The sequence below is a fragment of the Gopherus flavomarginatus genome, chromosome 14, assembly GCF_025201925.1.
Source record: "Gopherus flavomarginatus isolate rGopFla2 chromosome 14, rGopFla2.mat.asm, whole genome shotgun sequence".
NCBI classification, from domain to species: Eukaryota; Metazoa; Chordata; order Testudines; family Testudinidae; genus Gopherus; species Gopherus flavomarginatus.
Window position 1 is genome coordinate 35,838 of NC_066630.1, and position 21,221 is coordinate 57,058.

The 21,221-nt window shown below is 46.6% G+C and overlaps 3 protein-coding genes across 5 annotated transcripts in view; 1 reads left to right on the forward strand and 2 right to left on the reverse strand.

Annotated features, from left to right (window-relative positions):
* LOC127034264 (carbohydrate sulfotransferase 5-like) lies at positions 1-21,062 on the reverse strand. Of its 3 annotated transcripts, none has more exons than XM_050922921.1 (2): positions 21,004-21,062; positions 1-2,428 (listed from the first exon to the last, which is right to left on the reverse strand). In XM_050922921.1, the coding sequence occupies exon 2, from the start codon at positions 2,399-2,401 to the stop codon at positions 1,220-1,222; it is 1,182 nt and encodes a 393-aa protein (XP_050778878.1). In that variant the 5' UTR covers positions 2,402-2,428; positions 21,004-21,062; the 3' UTR covers positions 1-1,219. The 3 variants fall into 3 exon arrangements, with proteins under 3 accessions (XP_050778878.1, XP_050778876.1, XP_050778875.1); XM_050922919.1 differs by lacking the exon at positions 21,004-21,062 and adding an exon at positions 12,064-12,115; XM_050922918.1 differs by lacking the exon at positions 21,004-21,062 and adding an exon at positions 10,550-10,601.
* IST1 (IST1 factor associated with ESCRT-III) overlaps positions 14,468-21,221 on the forward strand; it is a 578,781-nt gene continuing 572,027 nt past the window's right edge. The window contains exon 1 of the mRNA XM_050922935.1: positions 14,468-14,473. The gene's annotated coding sequence lies outside the window, so the exon portion shown is untranslated. The remainder of the gene's footprint in view (positions 14,474-21,221) is intronic.
* Positions 18,490-21,221, reverse strand: part of TMEM231 (transmembrane protein 231) — a 13,315-nt gene continuing 10,583 nt past the window's right edge. The window contains exons 6-7 of the mRNA XM_050922939.1: positions 21,040-21,150; positions 18,490-20,603 (exon numbers count right to left, since the gene is read on the reverse strand). Coding sequence (XP_050778896.1) covers positions 20,437-20,603; positions 21,040-21,150 — 278 coding nt within the window. The 3' untranslated portion in view covers positions 18,490-20,436. The remainder of the gene's footprint in view (positions 20,604-21,039; positions 21,151-21,221) is intronic.

Sequence of the window (21,221 nt, forward strand, 5' to 3'; positions counted from 1 at the left end):
TATACTTGAGATTTTGCCCAAACCACTTCCAAAATTATGAGTTTATTTCCCTCAATTAATATTAACTGTGTATCCAAAATTGATTAAATGTTAGATGATGTAATGCCTTTGTTCAGATGAAGAGTTTTAAACTAGTCTTTATTTCTGCTTCAAGATTTGTTTCTGTCAAAGAATTGCATATGGAAGTATAAATAACACACAAGCTTTAAAGGCAGACATATTTGTTGTTGTGAATTTCATTAAGAATTGACTTTTCAGTATTACAACTAGAATTTGATTTAAAAAAAGCTGTAAATTACACAGATTGTAGAAGCAGGTCTGTTTCTATTGTGTGGGTCATGGAGTTATAGAGCATATGACTATGTTCTTCTGAACAGGCTATTACCACTATGATTCCCTCATTCTAATCTTTTACTTCTATTTTCTGCTTTTAGATTCCATACTCCAATGCAAAAGCTCTACTCCAGTGCCTTGATCAAATAGCTGGTGAGAACTCTGCCATTCAGATCAGAGCACAGGTAAATCTATTGACAAAATAATTCAGGATTTCATAGCTGAACCAAAGATAGGTCATTTTTAGAAGTAACCCCAGTTTTCTGGGACTTCCCAGGATGAACTGCACTATTGAAAATTAAAACACACAAAAAGATTCAGACAAGTTTTCAAAAACACAGAGCTGCAAAATAGCTTGGAAGGGTGTTGGGGGGAGAATACAAAAGACAATAACAAATCAAGGGATACTAAAAAAATAAATAAATAAAAGCAGAAAGCTGAGAGAATTTATGTCATCCTGATTTCCATGCATTTGTTTTTGAGATAATGTTGAGATTTCCTTAAAATATTTAATCAAATGTTATCCTGAGTTTAATCAAGGTTTAAAAATTAAAGTATTACTCAATAAATAAAGACATTTTCCATCCCCATTAATTTGCATTTGAAAGACATATAGTTTAACATATTAAATTATAATATTTACAAAATGCAGTGTTCACAACAGCTCATCTCAGTTGTAAGTCTGCAAACTGACAAATCTCATGCTGCATTTCTCATTTGTTTCACATTCTCCAGTGTGTGAAACTGAAAAAAAAAAAGTTATATCACTTGAAAAAAATAGCAGCTAGGACTAGGATTAAATTTGACAGCAAATCTTTTCATACTACCTACACATTGCATAGTAGATACATACAATTTCAAAAAAACCCTCTCAAAGTAATATGTCTTAGTTTTTCGGATTGAATGATGACCAACTGAACTGGTTTCTTCGTCTTGGCACCACTAAATCCAATGACAAATCTTTTTGCTCTTTCTCAGAATCCAGAAGTTTATAGCCAAGCATATTTATAGCACCTTTGCAGACTTCTTGTACTTTCTTAATTTTATGGAAAGAAAGAATATTCCTCCAGGCCTGGGAAACATTAACTGCATCTCGGGAGGTGATTTTGAAGGCTTCCCTTTTCTTTCCTGGTCCCTGGCCATGTGTGATATTATAGATCCAGCTTTCAAGTTTGGGAGTCAGTCTAAGATCTGTAAATTTATACATGTCTCTGATTTCTGATAAGGGATCTTGTACCAGATCTTCAAAACGGATCATTAAATAGCGATCTTTTAGAAATCTTGGAGGTTTTTGAGTAGCTGTTTCATAAATCTGGACATGACTTCTACAAATTTCCTGCATTACTTTATATTTGCTGTCCTCCACTTTAGAGCCATTGGTGCTCAGAACAATCCCATTGTCACGAGCTAAGGCTTTTACTGATTGTTCTCGTGACTTGGCAACAGCTCTGGGATCACGCACCAAGTGAATGATTTTGAGATTCAGGGAGAGGTCAGTGAGAAGGGGATAGAGAACTGTCAGATCAAAGAACCGGACCTCCTTGAGGACAATGTGGCTATAGGTCTTGCAAGCTTCCTCCACCTTGCTGAATGGGTACTTGCCACAAAGGGTCTTGCAGGCCATTTCATTGGTAATGTCGGTGCGTTGAAAGGAATCACAGGCAGGAGCTGAACAGAGTGCCCGACTCACTGCCCACTGGAACAGATCGGACAAATTTCTCTTCCAAGGCATGTAGGCATCAAACACAGACATGTCACACTTGAAGACAGACCTGACTAGGTCTCTAACAGCCATATGTAAGACTTTGGCACTGTTCTGATACATTGTTACCCACACATGCCAGGCAGGTTCCATCAGGTAGAAGACATCAGGGTGTTGGCTAAACAGCTGGCCAACGAAGGAAGATCCTGACCTCCAGGAAGAGAGAATAAGGATGTGCACCCGAGATGGCTTCTCTTCAGACTGAGGGATGAAGCTGCTATGTCGAGCATACATAAATAGTAAGAATCCAGTCTGAATCATAAGGAAAACTACAACAATGGTGCTAGAAATCCGAAGTCTCACCATACTGGCTGAAGGAAAGCAACTAATACACTGAAAAGGGAGAGGAAAAAGCTGTTTAGTATTTGGTAACAACTGCAGTGGCATAATAACGATACAACTCACAGCAGACAGACTACTGTACTGTAAAGGCTTTTCTTTTTTGTATTTATGTGCTACATTGGATATAACTTGTTTCTGACTTATGGAGACTGCAGAGTGAGTCTATTGGCAAGAGAGCTGAGAAAGGTAGTAAATGGAATGGGAAAAAGGCAGTGCAAGAGTGAGCACAGAGTAGAAGGAAGTTTAGAGTGGGTATCTGGTGCTGCAGAGAGTAAGTTGTTCAGCTGTTAGTATATGAAAGTAAATAACATAATACAGGAATTAACACACTAGTTCAGACCTAGTCAGTATGCTCTCTCAAACAGTGGCCAGAACCAGATGCTTCAGAGAAAGGTGCAAGAAACCCTGCAATGCACGATCATGGAATGGCAATGTGCCCCAATAGGTGGTGGAGAGCATAGAAGATGTGAAAATAAATTAAGTTGGATGGGACTTTAACAACACATGGTGAGGCTGAATGAAGCGGGGTAGGGAAGCAATTGATTTAATTTATTTGAAATAGGACTCAGCTATCAAAAGTTTGGGAAATGTTGCCAAAGGAGAAGTTTGCTTTCTAACCCTTCTATCAGTTACAGTTCAGTTTATGTCCTGAAGTACGAAGATTTTCATCCCTTAAAAATGTTCCTATCCATTGTAATTTTGGATGTTCTCACATATGTCTTAAACATAGGCCATCAACCTAGTGCCCAGTCATAGAGTAAAATCACCAGCATAACAACTAACTGAGGTCGTAAGGGTTTAGGCAGCATGGGGGCAACCCAGTTTACTACACAAAGTACACACTGTATACAGTGATTACAATGACACCCACGGAGAAGCTCATGGCCCACAGAGCCCAAATACAACATCTTGATGCTAGAGTTGCTGAATTGGAGGAGCAGAGATGCAGTTATACAAAGAAAACAGAGCATATAGGAACACTATAACAGACTTACCTCAGCACTGACTACTCTGATCCTGCATTTAAGGAAGACAGTCTCATGATGGGAGTGTGACGGGTTGGACCCCTTGGGAAGCCACCTGATATGCTGAAATACCGCTGAGTCTACCTGTCTTGCTGAGCCAACGAGAGGCGTGCAGCTTTCTGCACTGGGGGTACAGTGCTGCGGTACCAGTGTAGACACCATTGTCGATTACAGTGGTGCAATTGGCCTCTGGGAGGTGTCCAACAATGCCTGTTCTCACCTTTCTGGTCATCGGTTTGAATTCTACAGCCCTGCCCTCAGGTGACCAACCGTTATCCCACCCTGTAAATTCCTTTGGAATTTTGAAAGTCCCCTTTCTGTTTACTCAGTGATGCGTGCAGTGGTCTCAACGCATCTTTCCAAGTGGCCATGCCTGCTCCACACACCAGGCAATCCTCCACTTGCAGCAATGCCAAGCTGCTGGACCTCATCAGCATTTGGGAGAGGAGGCTGTCCAGTGCCAGCTGCGCTCCAGCTGTAGGAATTATGATACCTACAGACAAATTTCACGATGCATGATAGAAAGGGGCCATGACTGGGACACATTGCAACATAGGGTAAAAGTGAAGGAGCTGTGGAATGCCTACCACAAAGCACGTGAGGCAAACCACCGCTCCGGTGCTGTGCCCACGAGCTGCTGGTTCTACAAAGAGCTGGATGTGATACTTGGCAGCGACCCTACCTCCACTGCGAAGACCACGGGTGGATACTTCAGTGGCTCATGTGCCAGTTGAGAGTGGACCAAGCCAGAAGGAGGAAATCTTGGATGAGGATGTGGAGGGGGACCCAGAGGCAGCAGATGACTTGGAGGTCAGAGATTCATGCAGTCAGGAGCTCTTTTCTACCCCAGAGAAGACTAGCCAGTCACAGCTGTTAGATGTTGACCAAGTGCAAACAGGAGAGGAGGCCCCTGGTAAGTGAATTTGATTTTGGAAATTGCTGAAGGGAGTTGTTGGGGGCAGGAGGGTTGCCAAAAGCAGGCTGGTCTCTCACCACATGCCTAGTCTAAGCGGTGGAACAGGCTCACTTCATGGGAATCTGCCTCAGAGATCTCCAGGAAACTCTTATGGAGATACTGGGCAATCTGCTGCCGCAGGTTCTTTGGCAGAGCTGCTTTGTTTCTTGCCCCATTAACAGTAACTTTCCCGCAGCACTGTGCTGTCACTGGGAGGGGAAGGGGGAGAGGACCATTGCTGCACACAGGCAAGTCGCATAATGGCCAGGGCGGAAGCCGCAGCCTTGGAGAAGACCCTTCCTTGATTCCCTGCTCACCCTCAGCAGCAAGATATCTTCCATAATGATCACATCCTGTGGAAAATGTGGGAACAAGAATGATCATCAGGCTGTCCCTACAGTGCTGGCTCTCCCCAAAAGCCACATGCCACGTGTACAGCAGAGTCCAGGAATAGTGATTTACCCTGCCCCTGTGGCTACTAACCATTTTGGGGGTCTTGTGGCTCATGTGTGCTTGCCTGGGGTCAGCCAGTTAGTGACAGGTGTGTGAATACTGGCTGTGCTTTAAATCACTGAACCAGTGTTCTGTGTGTTGCAAAAAATAGTGCTTCTGTAAAATGCTGCATTTAAACTTCACAGAGATGACCTTGGGAGCCCAGCCTCCCTCTTTGTTGCTGGGGCTGCATAGCTGTGCAGAATTAGAAAGCGGCCACGAAGAACTAAGGACTTTCTGCGTGATTTTATGATGCACTCCGGAGCTGAGAAACAGGAATTGAAGGAGTGGTGGGACAGCGAGAAGAGGAACAGAAAGGAGAATGCAGCACACCAGAATGAAGCCATGGAGCAGCTCTTAAACATTATGGAGTGCCAAGCGGACATGCTCCAGACGGTATTAGCACTGCAAACCAAGCTCGGTGCGCTAGTGAATGGAGCCGCCCCTGCCCAAAGCATTCCATTCCTCCCCAGTTACAGTCCAGTACTGCAGACTCCCATTACCCACAGCACTCAACACCCATTCCTCTGGAGTTTGGCCCTGCTGAAGTACAGTACCCACTGCATTGTACTCCAAAGCAGAAGGTTGGATATGATCCCTGGACATACAAAAATCTTTAGCCATCCTGGGACCCCACCTCCTTCTAGGACCTTCCCTTCCCCGATTCCCCTCACTGCTGATGGGTTTTTTTGTTTGGCTTTCTCCTCCAGTTCTTGTTTTTTAATAAAAGAATTGTCTTGGTTTGAAAGCAATCTTTATTCTATTAATTGAAAGCTAAGCCCTGCAAAGCAACAGACAATTATGTTAAACCTTCATATTGCATCACCTGCACCAATCACAATCACCTCCTAGCATTACACGGACTGCACTCCCCAGCACAGCAACAAATATTAGCGACTTTCAGCTTCAAATTGCTGCCTCAAGGCATCCCTGATCCTTATGGCCCCACACTGCGCCCCTCTAATAGCCCTGGTCTCTGGCTGTTCACACTCAGCCTCCAGGTGCTGAGCCTCAGCAGTCCAACCCTGAGTGAAGCTTTCATCCTTCCCTCCACAAATATTATGGAGTGTACAGCATGTGGCTATATGCATTGGAATATTGTCATCAGACAGGTCCAGCTTCCCATAGAGGCAGCGCCAGCGGACTTTTAAATGGCCAAAAGCACACTCAACCATGATTCTGCACTTGCTCAGCCTGTTGTTGAACTGCTCCTTGCTGCTGTCAAGTTGCCCCACGTATGGCTTCATAAGCCACGGCATTAAGGGGTAGGCGGGGTCTCTCAGGATGACAATGGGCATTTCAACTTCCCCTACAATGATCTTCTGGTCCGGAAAGAAAGTCCCGGCTTGCAGCTTCCTGAACAGGCCAGTATTCCGAAAAATGCATGGGTCGTGCCCCTTTCCTGACTGTGTTAATGTCTGTGAAATGCCCACAGTGATCCACAAGCGCCTGGAGAACCATTGAGAAATACCCCTTGCGACTGATGTACTCGGTGGCTAAGTGGTCTGGTGCCAGAATTGGAATGTGTGTGCCATCTATCGCCTCTCCGCCGTTAGGGAAGCCCATTTGTGCAAAGCCATCCACAATGTCATGCACGTTGCCCAGAGTCATGGCCTTTTAGAGCAGGATGTGATTAATGGCCCTGCACACTTCCATCAACACAAGTCCAATGGTCAACTTTCTCATTCAGAACTGGTTAGCGATCAATCAGTAGCAGTCTGGAGTAGCCAGCTTCCACAGTCATAGAATCATAGAATATCAGGGTTGGAAGGGACCTCAGGAGGTCATCTAGTCCAACCCCCTGCTCAAAGCAGGACCAATTCCCAACTAAATCATCCCAGCCAAGGCTCTGTCAAGCCTGACCTTAAACACCTCTAAGGAAGGAGATTCCACCACGTCCCTAGGTAACCCATATCAGTGATTCACCACTCTCTGAGTGAAAAAGTTTTTCCTAATATCCAGTCTAAACCTCCCCCACTGCAACTTGAGACCACTACTCCTTGTTCTGACATCAGGTACCACTGAGAAAAGTCTAGATCCATCCTCTTTGAAACCCCCTTTCAGATAGTTGAAAGCAGCTATCAAATCCCCCCTCATTTTTCTCTTCTGCAGTCTCAACAATCCCAGTTCCCTCAGCCTCTCCTCATAAGTCATGTTCTCCAACCCTCTAATCATTTTTGTTGCCCTCCGCTGGATTCTTTCCAATTTTTCCATATCCTTCTTGTAGTGTGGGGCCCAAAACTGGACACAGTACTCCAGATGAGGCCTCACCAATGTCAAATAGAGGGGAATGATCACATCCCCCGATCTACTGGCAATGCCCCTACTTATACAGCCCAAAATGCCATTAGCCTTCTTGACAACAAGGGCACACTGTTGACTCATATCCAGCTTCTCGTTCACTGTAACCCCTAGGTCCTTTTCTACAGAACTGCTTCCTAGCCATTCGGTCCCTAGTGTGTAACAGTGAATGGGATTCTTCCATCGTAAGTGCAGGACTCTGCACTTGTCCTTGTTGAACCTCATCAGGTTTCTTTTGGCCCAGTCCTCTAATATGTCTAGGTCCCTCTGTATCCTATCCGTACTCTCCAGCGTATCTACCACTCCTCCAAGTTTTGCGTCATCTGCAAACTTGCTGAGAGTGCACTCCATGCCATCCTCCAGATCATTAATGAAGCTATTGAACAAAACCGGCCCCAGGACTGACCCTTGGGGCACTCCGCTTGAAACCGGCTGCCAACTAGACATGGAGCCGTTGATCACTACCCGTTGAGCCCAGTCGTCTGGGACTTTACCTGGCCTCCATGAGATCTCAAAGATAACTGCTAATGGTATAGAGATTGGTTTGGCTAGTCCTTAAATACTCTTGGGTAAATTTCACCAGGTTCTTCTGATTTGAATACATCTAACTTATCTAAATATTCTTTAACTTGGTCTTTCCCTATTCTGGTTTGTGTTCCTTTCCTTCTTGTTGTTAATATTGTGTTAAGCATTTAGTTAGAATTAACATTTTTAGTAAATTCTGAAGCAAAGACACATTCATTCCAAGCTCCTCATCCCAATCTCACCACTGTTGTGGCATGTTTTGAAGTGGTGGGACAGAAATGGGGGTTATGGATGTGAGCAGATTTGGAGGAAGCAGAGCTACAGTCCCCCCTGTATCCCGCCACAACACAGCTCTGACTCCTTTCTTCGCCTCACTCCTTTGCAGTATTCTGACTTCCTCCTTCCTCCTAGAAACAGCAGAATGAAGAGGGTGAGGAGGAGAAAGTCTAGAGTCCCATCCTTACTGCTGGAGACAGCAGAGAGAAGGTGGGGAGTTCTGGGAACCCCTAAACTCCCTCCCTGGGCCTGGTAGAGCAGCCATATGGAAGAATTGTGGAGGATGGGGATATCTGTAGGGAAGACATGGACGGAGGGCAAAGATGACTGCACTTCTCTTTTTCCTCCCTCCCATATGTCACTGAATGGAAAAATACCCAACTTCCCCTTTATGGCTCCGCTCTGTCTGCACTGCTGAGCGCCCAGACAGAGGGAAACCCAATTTTTCATCAAAGCTCTAGTCACTGAACTGACTTTTCAAAAAATTAGTGTTTGAACGATCCCTTGCACTAATAATGGTTGTTGTCTAGCCATGTACTGGCTGCTCAATAGCTGTGCCAGGAAACAGAATTAAGGGACGAAGGTTGGCAAAGGAGCAGGGCCCCCAACGTTTACCCTCCCAATCCTCACACATTCTGCACTGCTTGAACACACCTCCATATTCCTCCTCCCTCCTCTGACCACCTACCCCATTCTTTCACTGTGCACCAAAAAAGTTGAAAGAATCTAAAAATGTTATGAGCAACTGATGTCAGGGTGCGTGCATATCAGGGACCCCTTAACCAAAAGATGGCTTTCCTTTGATGCCATTCAATTCCATTGTTCCAGAAATGGCTGAGGAGCACATTACTATAAAACTCTTTCATCTTCTCTCTATTTAATTAAAACTAATTTCTTTGACAGTACTTCTAAAGCAAAATCTGAGGCCATGTCTACACTACAAAATGAAGTCGACCTAACTTATGTCAGCATACAGCCACTGCAGTAACTACATCACTTGTGCATGTCTCCACTTTGCTCCTTATGTCGGCAGTATGCGTCATCTGGAGCACTTGCACTGATAGTATTGTCAGTGTGGGCCACTGTAGGTTGGCTCCTGAAAGGCTGTAACAGTCAATGTAAGTGACTACTGTGCATCGACCTAACTACATCGACCTTGACTCTATGCTGCTCATGGAGGTGGATTTATTAAGTCCGCGTAGTGAGATGGTTACGTTGGCAGGAGCAACATTTATGTGGTGACACTTCCATAGTTAGTTTAATGTAAGCTGCCTTGCAGCAACTTGACTCTGTAGTGCAGACCAGGCCAGAGTCTGTTTGTGGATTTTAAGACCACTTTAAAACATCTCTCTGTTACATCAGAAATTTTGGTCTCAAGGCTAAACTTCCAAAAGGAATACCTGCAGAATGCAGGCAGACAGCAATGTTCACAACATACATTTGCTGAAAGCAGCCAAGAGTGCCTGAAAATCAATGTATCATATATGGGTTTACCTCAGGTTTAATTACAACACTGAGGCCAAGCCTACACTACAAAATTAAGTCTACCTAAGTTATGTTGACAGTAATTATATCACTTTTGCATATCCATACTATGCTCCTTGTGTCAGTGGTGCACATCCTCACTAGCTGTGCTTGAATCGATGCAGACAGCAGTGCACTGTGGGCAACTATCCCACTGTGCAACTCACCACGATCTAACTCAGGCTATTTTGGGAAGGGTTTGCAATGCCTCATGTGGAAAAACGAGTCATGCAGGGGTGACTGGGAACATGGTTTCAACATCCCATGAAGCAGTTTTCTCCATCCCGTAATTTTAGTCGCATCCCATAATGTTTTGCACCACTTTTCAAAAGCCCAGCAAAACCGTCCACCATCTTTGTCAGAAGCATGGATCTGCCACAGCTCTGCATTATTGTGATGAGCGTTGCAAGCACAGTGTGCCTGCTCCTGCAGTATTACATGATGATTCCTTGCAGGCCAGCTTGTAGTGAGACATAAAAAGAAACTATTCAAGGTGAGTTGGGACGATATGTGGGGTGAGGGGGCATGAGTATATGGGGATAAGGCAACTGAACTGAATACTGGCATTGTTTTCCATAGGCAGTGCTGATTTTAGCTGATATATCTCACTCTTAAGGGTAACGGAAACTGAAAAGGAACAGCTCCTGCACGTGTCCGGCTGCAGACTGGGTCCGCATGCTGCTAGCCTGTGTGCTGCAATGGTGCCTGCTAAAATAATTGCTGGGTGGCGTGGGACAGAAGAAATAAGGCAGCCTTCCCTAGAAACCTTAAGCAGAAGATTGCAGACTACCTTCAGGAAAGTTTCCTTGAAATCTCTATGGAGGATTCATGGGACTTCCTGGTGCACATAACCAAACTGTTCTGCAGGGGCCCCTCTGCCTAACTGTACAGGAGAATGAGAAGCAGATAGCAACTCTACATCTACTGGCTATTTCACTACCTCTTCTAGCATAATTAAAAAAGAATAAACGAACAGATGTATCCCTGAAATATCAAAGCAAACTACATACTTACTAGAGGTTCCTTCCTCTGCATCAGGCTCACCCGTGCTGGACTGTAGGGACTGGCTCGAGTGCTCTGAAGCCAGAAACAGGTCCTGGCTCACTGCGCCACTGAATCCCTCGGTCACCTGTCCCCCATACTCCTCCTTCCTCTCTTCCCGCTCAACACCTCCTCCTCACTGTTCACTCTGGGGGCCTGTGACTGACTCCTCAGAAGTATCCATGCGGCTCTTGAGGGTGGTGGTGGGATCTCTGCCGAGGATGCCATGCAATCCTTTGTAAAAGCAGCATGTATATGGCTCCGCACCAAACTGACCACTAGCCTTCCTTGCCTACTGGCATGCCTGCCACAGCTCCTTGGCTTTCACGAAGCACTGCTGCAAGTCCCTCTTGTAGCCCTTCTCCCCCATGCCCCAAGCGATCTGCTCATAGATATCAACGTTTCTATGACTGAATCAGAGCTGTGTCTGCACAGCCTCTTCTCTCCACAGATCCAGAAGATCCACCACCTCCGGTGTATTCCAGGCAGGAGCGTGTCTGCAGCATACAGTTAGCATGCTCAGCTGGGCAGTTGCTAGGTGAGCTCTCCACGCCGAGCAAACAGGAAATGGAATTTCAAAAATTTGCAGGGCTGTAAAAAGGGGAGGGGAGTGTACCTCTCCACTGGGCAGCAGAGATCAAATCAGTGACCAGAGCAGTCATGGAGGGGCATTGTGGGACACCTCCACCATTGTGGAGGCCACTAAAGTTACATAAGTAATGCAGTACCTACACTGACACTGCGTCAACCCAACTATGTTGACTTAAGTGCTACACCTCTCATGGAGGTGGAGTTATTAAGTTGGTGTAGTGAGCGAATTACATCAGCAGGAGCAACATGTTAGTGTAGATGCTTAGAGAGTTAGGTTGATGTAAGCTGGCTTGTGTCAACCTAACTCTGTAGTGTAAACCAGGCCTGAGACATCCTACTGCTGTGACAGCAGACTGTGTGAAAACCATATGGCTAATGACCCAATGTGCATTTCACTCTTCGATCTGTCAGTTTAGCTCACGCTGACCTGAAGTTCTAAACTTGATCTTTAGTCACTTTTTCAATATTGCTCCCCAAAGGGGAAGTATGCACTAGCTGAGATAAATCCCAACCAGTGAAATCAATTTAGGGAGGATTACAGCCATAGTTTGAGCCCTAGATGTGCGCAAAAAAAATTTAGAAGAACAAAGTGATTATATGAACAGCTGAATTTTAGGAGGAGAGGCTGCATCTTGAGAACCCCTTGCACAGATGACCCCAAATTTGGACCCCCAGTCCTACCCTGTAACTCCATGAAGCACAGAAAACTTCAAGACAACCACAGTCATCATTTTAGAGCCCTTATAACTGTCATCTTTTAAAGGTTAAGTGACTCTCAGCCTTAACTCTCCTATGAACTTCCACATACATCTCTGCTGATATAGACACCCAAACTATTTTGTTCAGTTTTACACATATGAAATGTAAAATATATAAGTATAAAACCTTTTACTTACTGTCAGTAGTTAGTTTTCTAATTCACATTTCTGCCATGTCTTCTTCCCAGACTCCTTTTGTTTTATGTATTATTGTGGCGATTAAAGAGGCATTGTGAATTTTAAAAATATATATATACTTCTTTCTGAAACTTTTGTTACAAATTACAACTAAAATTAGTATAATGAAGGAGATTAGATTAGAGATTTTTTTCTCTGTTCCAAAGTATGATATAAATTGCAAGGAAGCACATGAAATAAAAACAAGAACCTCAAAAGAGTAGATATTTTCAATACATTAGATTTGTCTCCTATTATTTTGCGGGAGGGACCAATTCCAGAACTACACATATATACCCAACACATTCAAAAAGTTATGGAAATAACCATACCACTTTGTAAATTATATAAATTCTCATTTTTCAAATCATAAACCAACCACAAACCCATTTCACTGGATTTCCTTTCAAAGGACACATTTGCATCACAGGTGGGGGTAATTCCTCACTTGGGGAGATGTGCACTTGCTAGTTCTGCTCAAGCTAATGAGCTAAAAATATCAGTGTGGCTGTGACAGCACAGACAGCATCTTAAGCTCACCACCTAAGTACACCCCATCTGAGGTAAGTACTCGTTGGCTAGCCTGAGCCGCTGCCCGTACCCTCACAGCCACATTGCTCGCTAGCTTGGGCAGAGCTAGCTTGTATACATCTGCCTGAGGTGGGAACGATACCTCCCAGCTCCTGTGTGGACAGACCCTTAGTGGTGCAGCTATCTTAATTGGTCTTGAGATGTTACTGGTATTTATATGTATTCCTTGGTATTTAAACATGTTTGTACTATTTTCAGCTGCATTCCCCAGTCATGCTATTTTTAGGAGACATTAAATCTATCTCCATATTAATTGTGTAACTTGATAATTTTCTAAACTCTTTCACAAGTTGTAGCAAAGTAAACTGGGGCTCTCTCAAGAACCATCACGTATTATCTGAATATAAAGATTTTTACAATACTTATTATTTATTCTGATATGCCAGGATTCACCAGATGGTACTGTTACACAAGCTCTTACAATTTCTTTTTCTTTGCACAGAAATAGCATACAGTCTTTGAAGAAATGGTGCAATGTTGTTAGTTTTGTGATGCAATTTCTTTTGGGAAAGCTTTTACAAACAGCAGGAGAAATTCATGCTAATCTCTCTACCTAGAGTTATTTTTTTTGGTAGAGTTGTTTCCTGGGAACCATGCATTAAAGTTTGTGATGAGATTTCTGAAAGCAGGGTTTTCATGCATGCCATATGTGAACAGTGTGCTCAAGGACTGGTGTATATTCTTGTGTACAAGTCCCCATCACTGATTTCTCCTCCAACAAGACGCTAACCTTCTTTTAGGCAGGGGCGGCTCTATGTCCAATCCAACACATTCCCTCACCCACCTTGTCTCTCCAACATCCTGCGGCCCACAGAGCTACAACAAGGCTACATGGAGAAACGGGAACAAGCCCTGGCAGCCCTGACCCCCAGCCCATCCTCTCCGCTCCCCTTTGCCCCCAAGTGCCAGTGGGGGGGTTGGAGCTGGGACTTGCTGCTGGGGAGAGAAGGGGTGGCGCCTCCCTAGGGGCCAGTCCTACTGCCCCGCCCGGCAGGGGAGCCGAGCTCCGGGAGAGTCAGGCGGGTTTCGCCAGAGGGGTGGACTGGCCATGGGGCGAGCCCAGAAAGGAACCGGCGAGCTCCCACCCAGGAACCAACGAACCTCCCACGTAGCGACCCCCGCCAAGCCCAGCGGGTACCTGCAGCCGCTTCCCCCGCTCGCTGGAGACGCCGCCGAGCTGGACACGCAGACAATGAGCCGCTTTCAGACGTGGCCGAGCCTCAGCGCGGCGGGAGGAGCCGGGAAGGGGCCGGTCCGCAGGCAGCATCCCCCGTGGAGCGGGAGCAGGGGTCCCGGGGAGTCAGACGCGCGGGGGCGGGGGGGGGTCGCTCCGCCCCTCCTGTCCGCGCCAGCTTGGCCCCCGACGATCGTGTCCTGATTTTTTGTGTGTGAACGCGACAAACGGCTCCGGAGCGGGGCAGGCGGCGGGAGGGAGTGTGGGAAGAAGGGGCTGGGGAGAGCCCTAGGGCAGGCTGGGGGGAAGGGAGGGAGGGAAGGAGCGGGGCTGTGGAGAGCCGAGGGGGAGGCTGGGGGGAAGGGAGGGAGGGAAGGAGTGGGGCTGGGGAGAGTGGCAGGGCAGGCTGGGGGGGAAGGGAGGGAGCGAGGCTGGGGAGAGCCGAGGGGCAGGCTGGGGGGAAGGAGGTCGGGAAGGAGCGGGACTGGGAAGAGCCCTAGGGCAGGCTGGGGGTAAGGGGGGTGGGAAGGAGTGGGGCTGGGGAGAGCCATAGGGCAGGCTGGGGGGAAGGGAGGGAGGGAAGGAGTGGGGCTGGGGACAGTGGCAGGGCAGGCTGGGGGGGAAGGGAGGGAGCGAGGCTGGGGAGAGCCGAGGGGCAGGCTGGGGGGAAGGAGGTCGGGAAGGAGCGGGACTGGGGAGCGCCCTAGGGCAGGCTGGGGGTAAGGGGGGTGGGAAGGAGTGGGGCTGGGGAGAGTGGCAGGGCAGGCTGGGGGGAAGGGAGGGAGCAGGACTGGGGAGAGCCGAGGGGCAGGCTGGGGGGAAGGGAGGTGGGAACCGGCGGGGCTGGAGAGAGCCCTAGGGCAAGCTGGGGGGAAGGGGGTCGGAAAGGAGCGGGACTGGGGAGAGCCATAGGGCAGGCTGGGGGGAAGAGAGGTGGGAACCAGCAGGGCTGGAGAGAGCCCTAGGGCAGGCTGGGGGGAAGGGGGGTGGGAAGGAGCGGGGCTGGGGAGAGTGGCAGGGCAGGCTGGGGGGAAGGGAGGGAGCAAGGCTGGGGGGAAGGGAGGTGGGAACCGGCGGGGCTGGAGAGAGCCCTAGGGCAGGCTGGGGGGAAGGTGGGTGGGAAGGAGCGGGGCTGGGGAGAGCCATAGGGCAGGCTGGGGGGAAGGGAGGGAGGGAAGGAGTGGGGCTGGGGAGAGTGGCAGGGCAGGCTGGGGGGAAGGGATGGAGCAGGGCTGGGGAGAGTGGCAGGGCAGGCTGGGGGGAAGGGATGGAGCAGGGCTGGGGAGAGCCGAGGGGAAGGCTGGAGGTAAGGGGGGTGGGAACGAGCGGGGCTAGAGAAAGCCATAGGGCAGGCTGGGGGGAAGGGAAGGAGTGCGGCTGGCCCAGTGGCAGGCGGGAGGAGGGAGGATGGGAAGGAGCGGGGCTGGGCAGAAACACAGGGCAGGCTGGGGGTAAGGGAGGGAGAGAAGGAGCGGGACTGGGGAGAGTCACGGGGCAGGAGGGAGAATGGGAAGGAGCGGGACTGGGGAGAGCCATAGGGCAGGCTTAGGGGAGGAGAGGGAGGGAAGGAGCGAGCGGGGCTGGGAAGAGCCATAGGGCAGACTGGGGAGAAGAGAGAGAGGGAGGGAAGGAGCGGGGCTGGGCAGAGCCATGGGGAAGGGAAGGAGCCAGGCTGGAGGAGGGCCGTGTGGGGGCAACTCCAACATGGGGTGGACGTGCACTGTTGGAATTCCTGGAGGATCTTATCCCACACCCACAGGGCATGATGCAGGAGGAACCAGGTTGTTCCAGTGGTGATCCTGGGGACAGGAGCGGATTTACCATGAAATGAACCGTATGGTGGCTCGGGGCCCCCAAAATGCAGGACAAATCTCATCTGACACTCTGCCCCCCAGCCCGGCCAATGGCATAGCAGGGTTCAGGCAAGCTGACTTCCTGCATGCCATGGACAGTGGCCCCACACAACTCCTGGAAAGGGTCAGCTGCTGGCACGTCTCTGCGTGTCTCTGGCCAGGGGAGGCAGGTCCGTGCACTGCCCCACCCTGAGCAGCTCACGGAGACCCACTGCCCCCCTCCCCCAAGGGGCACAAAGAGAGGTGCCAGCAGCATGGCTAGGGTGTCTCCCTGCCTGCTCTGCCTCCATTCCTCTGCGCTGCTCCTGGAAGCGGACAGCATGTCCCTGTGGCCCCGGGGGGGCAGGGTCGGTGCTTCCACTAGGTAACCCTAGGCGGTCGCCTAGGGTGGCAGAATTGGGGGGGGCGGCATTTTGCCTCCCTTGGTGGAAATTCGGCGGCGGGGGGTCCTTTTGCTCCAAGTCTTTAGCAGAAATTCGGTGGCGGGTCCATCACTCGCTCCGGGACCCGCCGCTGAAGTGCCCCGAAGACGCGGAGTGGAAGGACCCTGGCCGCCGAATGCTCAGAGGAGGAGCACTGCCGCTTAGGGTGGCAAAAACCATGGCGCTGCTCCTGCCAGGGCCGGGGGGTGTCTCCATGGGTTGCCCCGGCCCAAGCGCCAACTCTGCAGCTCCCATTGGCTAGGAAGTGCGGCCAGTGGGAGCTGCAGGGGTGGTGCCTGCGGGCAAGGGCACGCAGAGACCCCCTGAGATCCCCCCCACCTAACAGCCGCTGCCAGTGGAGGGGGTGTCAGTTGCTTGCACCCCAAACCCCTGCCCCAATCAACCTACCTCACTTTATCTTCATTTACTTCCCATTACTTGTAAGAGAAGGATGAAGAGAAAAAGAATGAAAAATGTCGGGGGGATAAGAGAGAACATTCTTTTTCTTGGCTGGGTCCTGAGGGTAGGGGCCAAAAATAAAGCTGCGCACAGGCCCCCACTAACTCTAAATCCACTACTGCCTGGGGCGCAGGGGAGAGGATGCTTTGAGGTGTCATTGGGCATTGCTGCATTTTCTATTATTGTCTTTCCCACCTCATTGAATAATGGGCCTACACGATCCTTGGTCTTCATCTTGCTTCTAATGTAGTTGTAAAAATGTTCTTGTTACCTTTTATGTCCCTAGATAGTTTAATCTCATTTTGTGCCTGCCTTTCTACTGCTATCTCTATATGTTTGTGTTGTTTTTTTAAATCCTTCATAATTTAACCTAGTGTTCACTTTTTGTGGGATTCTTTTTTGAGTGTCAGCTCATTGATTATCTTCTGGTTAAGCCATGGTGGTTTCTTACCATACCTCCTATCTTTCCAATGCATTGGGATAGTTTGACTTGTGTCCCCTTAATAATATCTTTATAAACAACTCCCAACATTCCTAACCTCTTTTTTCCCCTTTACCCTTACTTCCCATGGGATCTACCAATTCTCTGAGTCTCCTAGTCTGCCTTTTTGAAGTCCATTGTCTTTATTCTGTTTTCCTGCTGACCATTCCTTAGAATCGTGAACTCTATCATTTCATGATCACCTTCACCCAAGGTGCCTTCCACCTTCAAATTATCAACCAGTTCCTCGCTGTTTGTTAGAATTAAATCTAGAACAGCCTCTGCCCTAGTCAGTTTCTCCATCTTCTGTTAAAAACTGTGACTACACTTTCTGTAATTGTTCTTCAAGATGTATTTCACATGCCCATTCCAGGGTAGGTGTTTGTGTGCTCCAGTACAGAGTTGTCAGAGTTTTAACCCTTAGCAGAACCTTTCAGAATGGACCAAGCACCCTCTGCTGTCTTGTGCACATTGCATAGGCATAAAGGGCGGAGCTGCCCCAGACCCCCTCAGTTCCTTCCTATTCGTATTACTCTGAAAGAGAGAGGAAGGAAGATGGATCGTGGAATGGACATGTGCAACACTCCTGTTTTTTTCTTCAAGCGATTGCATACATCCATTCTACTAGAGTTGACTCACAAGCAGTCCCATTTGGAAATGGTTTCACAGTCTATTTGAACAAGGACTGGAGGACTACTCATCCAAATTTAGCATCATCTCTAGATTGTTGAGATTGTATAGTGGAAAGCAAACTTGTGATAGGAAGAACAGGTTGCCACTTACCAAACATCTAATATGGGCACATGAGCCAGAAGTGCCACACAAGCCGCCTCGGATCTAGCTAAATGACCCAATACTCTTTAACAGTTCTATGTTAGCCAATTGGTAACACAGCTGAATACAACCGGCTATCCATGAAAAAATCCTTTGTATGGAAAATGGGCTGTCCTTCATTCTGTCCTCAGATGCAAAAAAACAATTGAGACAAAGACAAAAACACTAACGTTCTTCTGTCTAGAATGTGCAGTAACTCCTCTCCCTTATTACCATGAGGCTTTGGGAAGAACATTGGTATATAAATTGACATGAAAAGAGGAGACCACTTTTGTAAGAAACCTTGAATGGGAACAAAGAAAGACTATCTGTGTAAAAAAACCCTGTATATAGAGGATGTGATATTAATGCCCTCAACTCCCCTACTCTCTTGGCTGATGTACTGGCTATTAAAAATGCTGCCTTCATAGAAAGATGCAACAGAGAGCAGGTTGCAAGAGGCTCAAAGGGGCAATCTGTCAGCTTTGTTAAAACTAAATTCAGTCTCCATGGTGGAGTAGGGCTTTGTGCAAGTGGAAACATCCTGTCCAAGCTGAGACGTTATCTGATTAAAATATGACCATATCGATCATAGGTGCAACCACGGTAATTTATTTGCAACAAATCCGGTTCAAAATGTGGCATGTAAGATGTCTATGGAAAGGTTATGATTTTCTGGTTATGACTATGCTATCTGCATGCATGTATCATTTTTGTATTTGAAGTTATAAATATTGGTTCTATACCTGAATTTCAAATATTTGCTCCTGGAGTAATGCCCCACAAGGTATTTAGCTTGCACATCTTGAAGGGACTATTCAAATTAAGTGGCTCACCAAGAAACACTAAACTAACAATGGGCCACAGGAGATGCCCATCTACACTGAATGGACTGTCCTTCAAATGTACTGTCTGCAGTATAGGTAATGGCTTCCTGCTCTAACTAAGCAAAATCAGGCATGGACAGGTGACTTGCCCATGTGACTCCAAACTCCCATCTTTTACCTGTAATTTTCCACTAGCTGTGCTAAGGGCTTTGTTTAAAATAATGGGTTTCCCTCCACATGGCAGAAGCTATAAAAGGTCCTGGAAACACCTCAATTTTGCCTCTTTCCTGCTCAAGCCTCTAAACTATGAACTTATACTAATGGAAGCATTCTAACCAAGGGACTGAAGTCCTTCCAATGATTTGAAAGCAACCAGAAACTTATCAAGGCAGCAGTTTATTCCATCACTGGTACAAGCCTAAACCAAAATCTTTGCAAGTTACAATATGTATTTAATTCCTTTAACCAATTTTAACTCACCTTTCTTTCTTTTTATAAATAAACTTTTAAATTTTAAATACTAAAGGACTGGTATCAGCATAATTTTTGGGTAAGATCTAAGTTATATATTGACCTGGGTGTGTAGCTGGTCCTTTGGGATCAAAAGAACAAAGTGAATTACCAAGTAAAATAAAATAAAACACGCAAATCTGAATCTAATATAGTAAGAAAACTGAATATAGACAAAATCTCACCCTCAGAGGTGTTCCAGTAAGCTTCCTTTTACAGACTAGTCTCCTTCTAGTCTGGGTCCAACAGTCACTCACACCCCCTGTAGTTACAATCCTTTGTTCCAGTTTCTTTCAGGTATCCCTGGGGGTGGAGAGGCTCTCTCTTTAGCCAGCTGAAGACAAAATGGAGGGGTCTCCCAGGGGTTTAAACAGATTTTCTCTTGTGGGTAGAGACCCCACTCCTCTCTCCTATGCAAAGTCCAGCTCCAAGATGGAGTTTTGGAGTCACATGGGCAAGTCACATGTCCATGCGTGACTCAGTTTTTATAGGCAGCAGCCATTGTTTGCACATTCCTTTGTCAAGAAGCTGACCAAATGCTTTATAAAGGCTACTTAGAAATCAAGCAAGTACACACCCAAGATTCATGACTTCGAATACAGAAACGACACATGTATACAAATAGGATGAATAGATTCAGTAGATCATAACCTTTACAAAGATATGCCTTTGCCTCTTCACTATTCTTTTAAAATTTCTCCCCTCCCATTCCCACTCCTCAACACAGTTAAAGGTTTAATAGAACTTCAGTTTTCTATATACAAAACTAAGACAGTACAAGTAGTTTACACAGTTATTGTTACCATGTGCCTTTCAATTATTATATTGTGTATTTTAGCCAAATTAAAAGCATATCTGATCAGTCAAAGATGGTACAGATTTCAGCAGAACAGGTGCCATGTTGGCTTGCATGGCTTTTGAAATGCAGTCATATTGCAAAAGATAACATTCTTCTTGAACTGTCAAAAACATGAGAGCACACAATAATCCCAAAGCAGTGTTCTCTCACAGCAACATGAGGTCTACTAAATACAAAGAAATAAAAATGTCCAGACACTCTAGTCTGTTGTAGCATTAACAGAACATGATCCAGAATGTAACTTACGAAGTTCCCCACCTTCAGAAATATGAGAATTCTAAAGAGAACAAAAATTAAGTAGACTCTCTTATCCTAAGTCTCTTTAAAGTCATTTCAGGCATTTTCTCAGGACTGGTGCTGTTTATAAGAGGAAACTGGCAACACTGGTATTGTGGTCAGCACCTGATTCTGGAACACAAATATTTTTATCCTGTCAAACACCCAAAGAAAGATAAGCAGGATACTAACATACTGGATCCAGGCAAATTTGATCATTTCCCAGAAACCTGGCTGATATGTAGTAAGAGTCAAGGAGCATTAGATAAGAAGTATCTGAAACGTCTTTTACACCAACTAAACTTGAAAACTTAAAATTAAATGCAGCACAACTGAGTAGATGTATGTATGTATGTATGTATATCTAGAGAAGGAAGAAGTTAGAAATAAATCCAGAAAAAAAATTGGACTAAGGGAATTGAACATCCTTTTCAGAAGAGAACCACTGGAAAATGGAGCCATAACAGAGCTAGAACAGGTTTCTAAAACTGTATTAATGTTCCGAGCACAAGTTGCTGCACCTTAGGATCTACATATTTACCAAGAAAAGTTTAGTAACATTTCCACTCCTTTGATATTACATACAGATGAAGTGGGACAGACACTGTATTTTAAGTGCAGAACATTGCTAAATACCTTGTTACCTCACTGGAGTTCACACAACTGCTAAAGGATATAAAATAACTTCCACTGGGTAACGGATAGTGGCATTAATCACAAATGGCGCATCTGCTGCTCTTCCTACCAGCCAAACAGGGTTGGAATCAGAAAGAACTGTTGTTACTGCAATGAAATAGAATGAAGGTTCTTAAGGAGCCTTTCAAACTCATACCGAAAACACAAATCCTCAGAGA

What these genes read in the sequence shown, in the direction of transcription:
- LOC127034264 (XM_050922918.1), bottom strand. Translation starts at nt 10,570, where the DNA reads ATGCAGAGGAAGGAACCTCTA. An exon ending in TGCAGAGGAAGGAACCTCTA is followed by an intron (nt 2,429 to 10,549) that starts GTAAGTATGTAG and finishes CTCCCTTTTCAG; the next exon opens with TGTATTAGTTGCTTTCCTTC.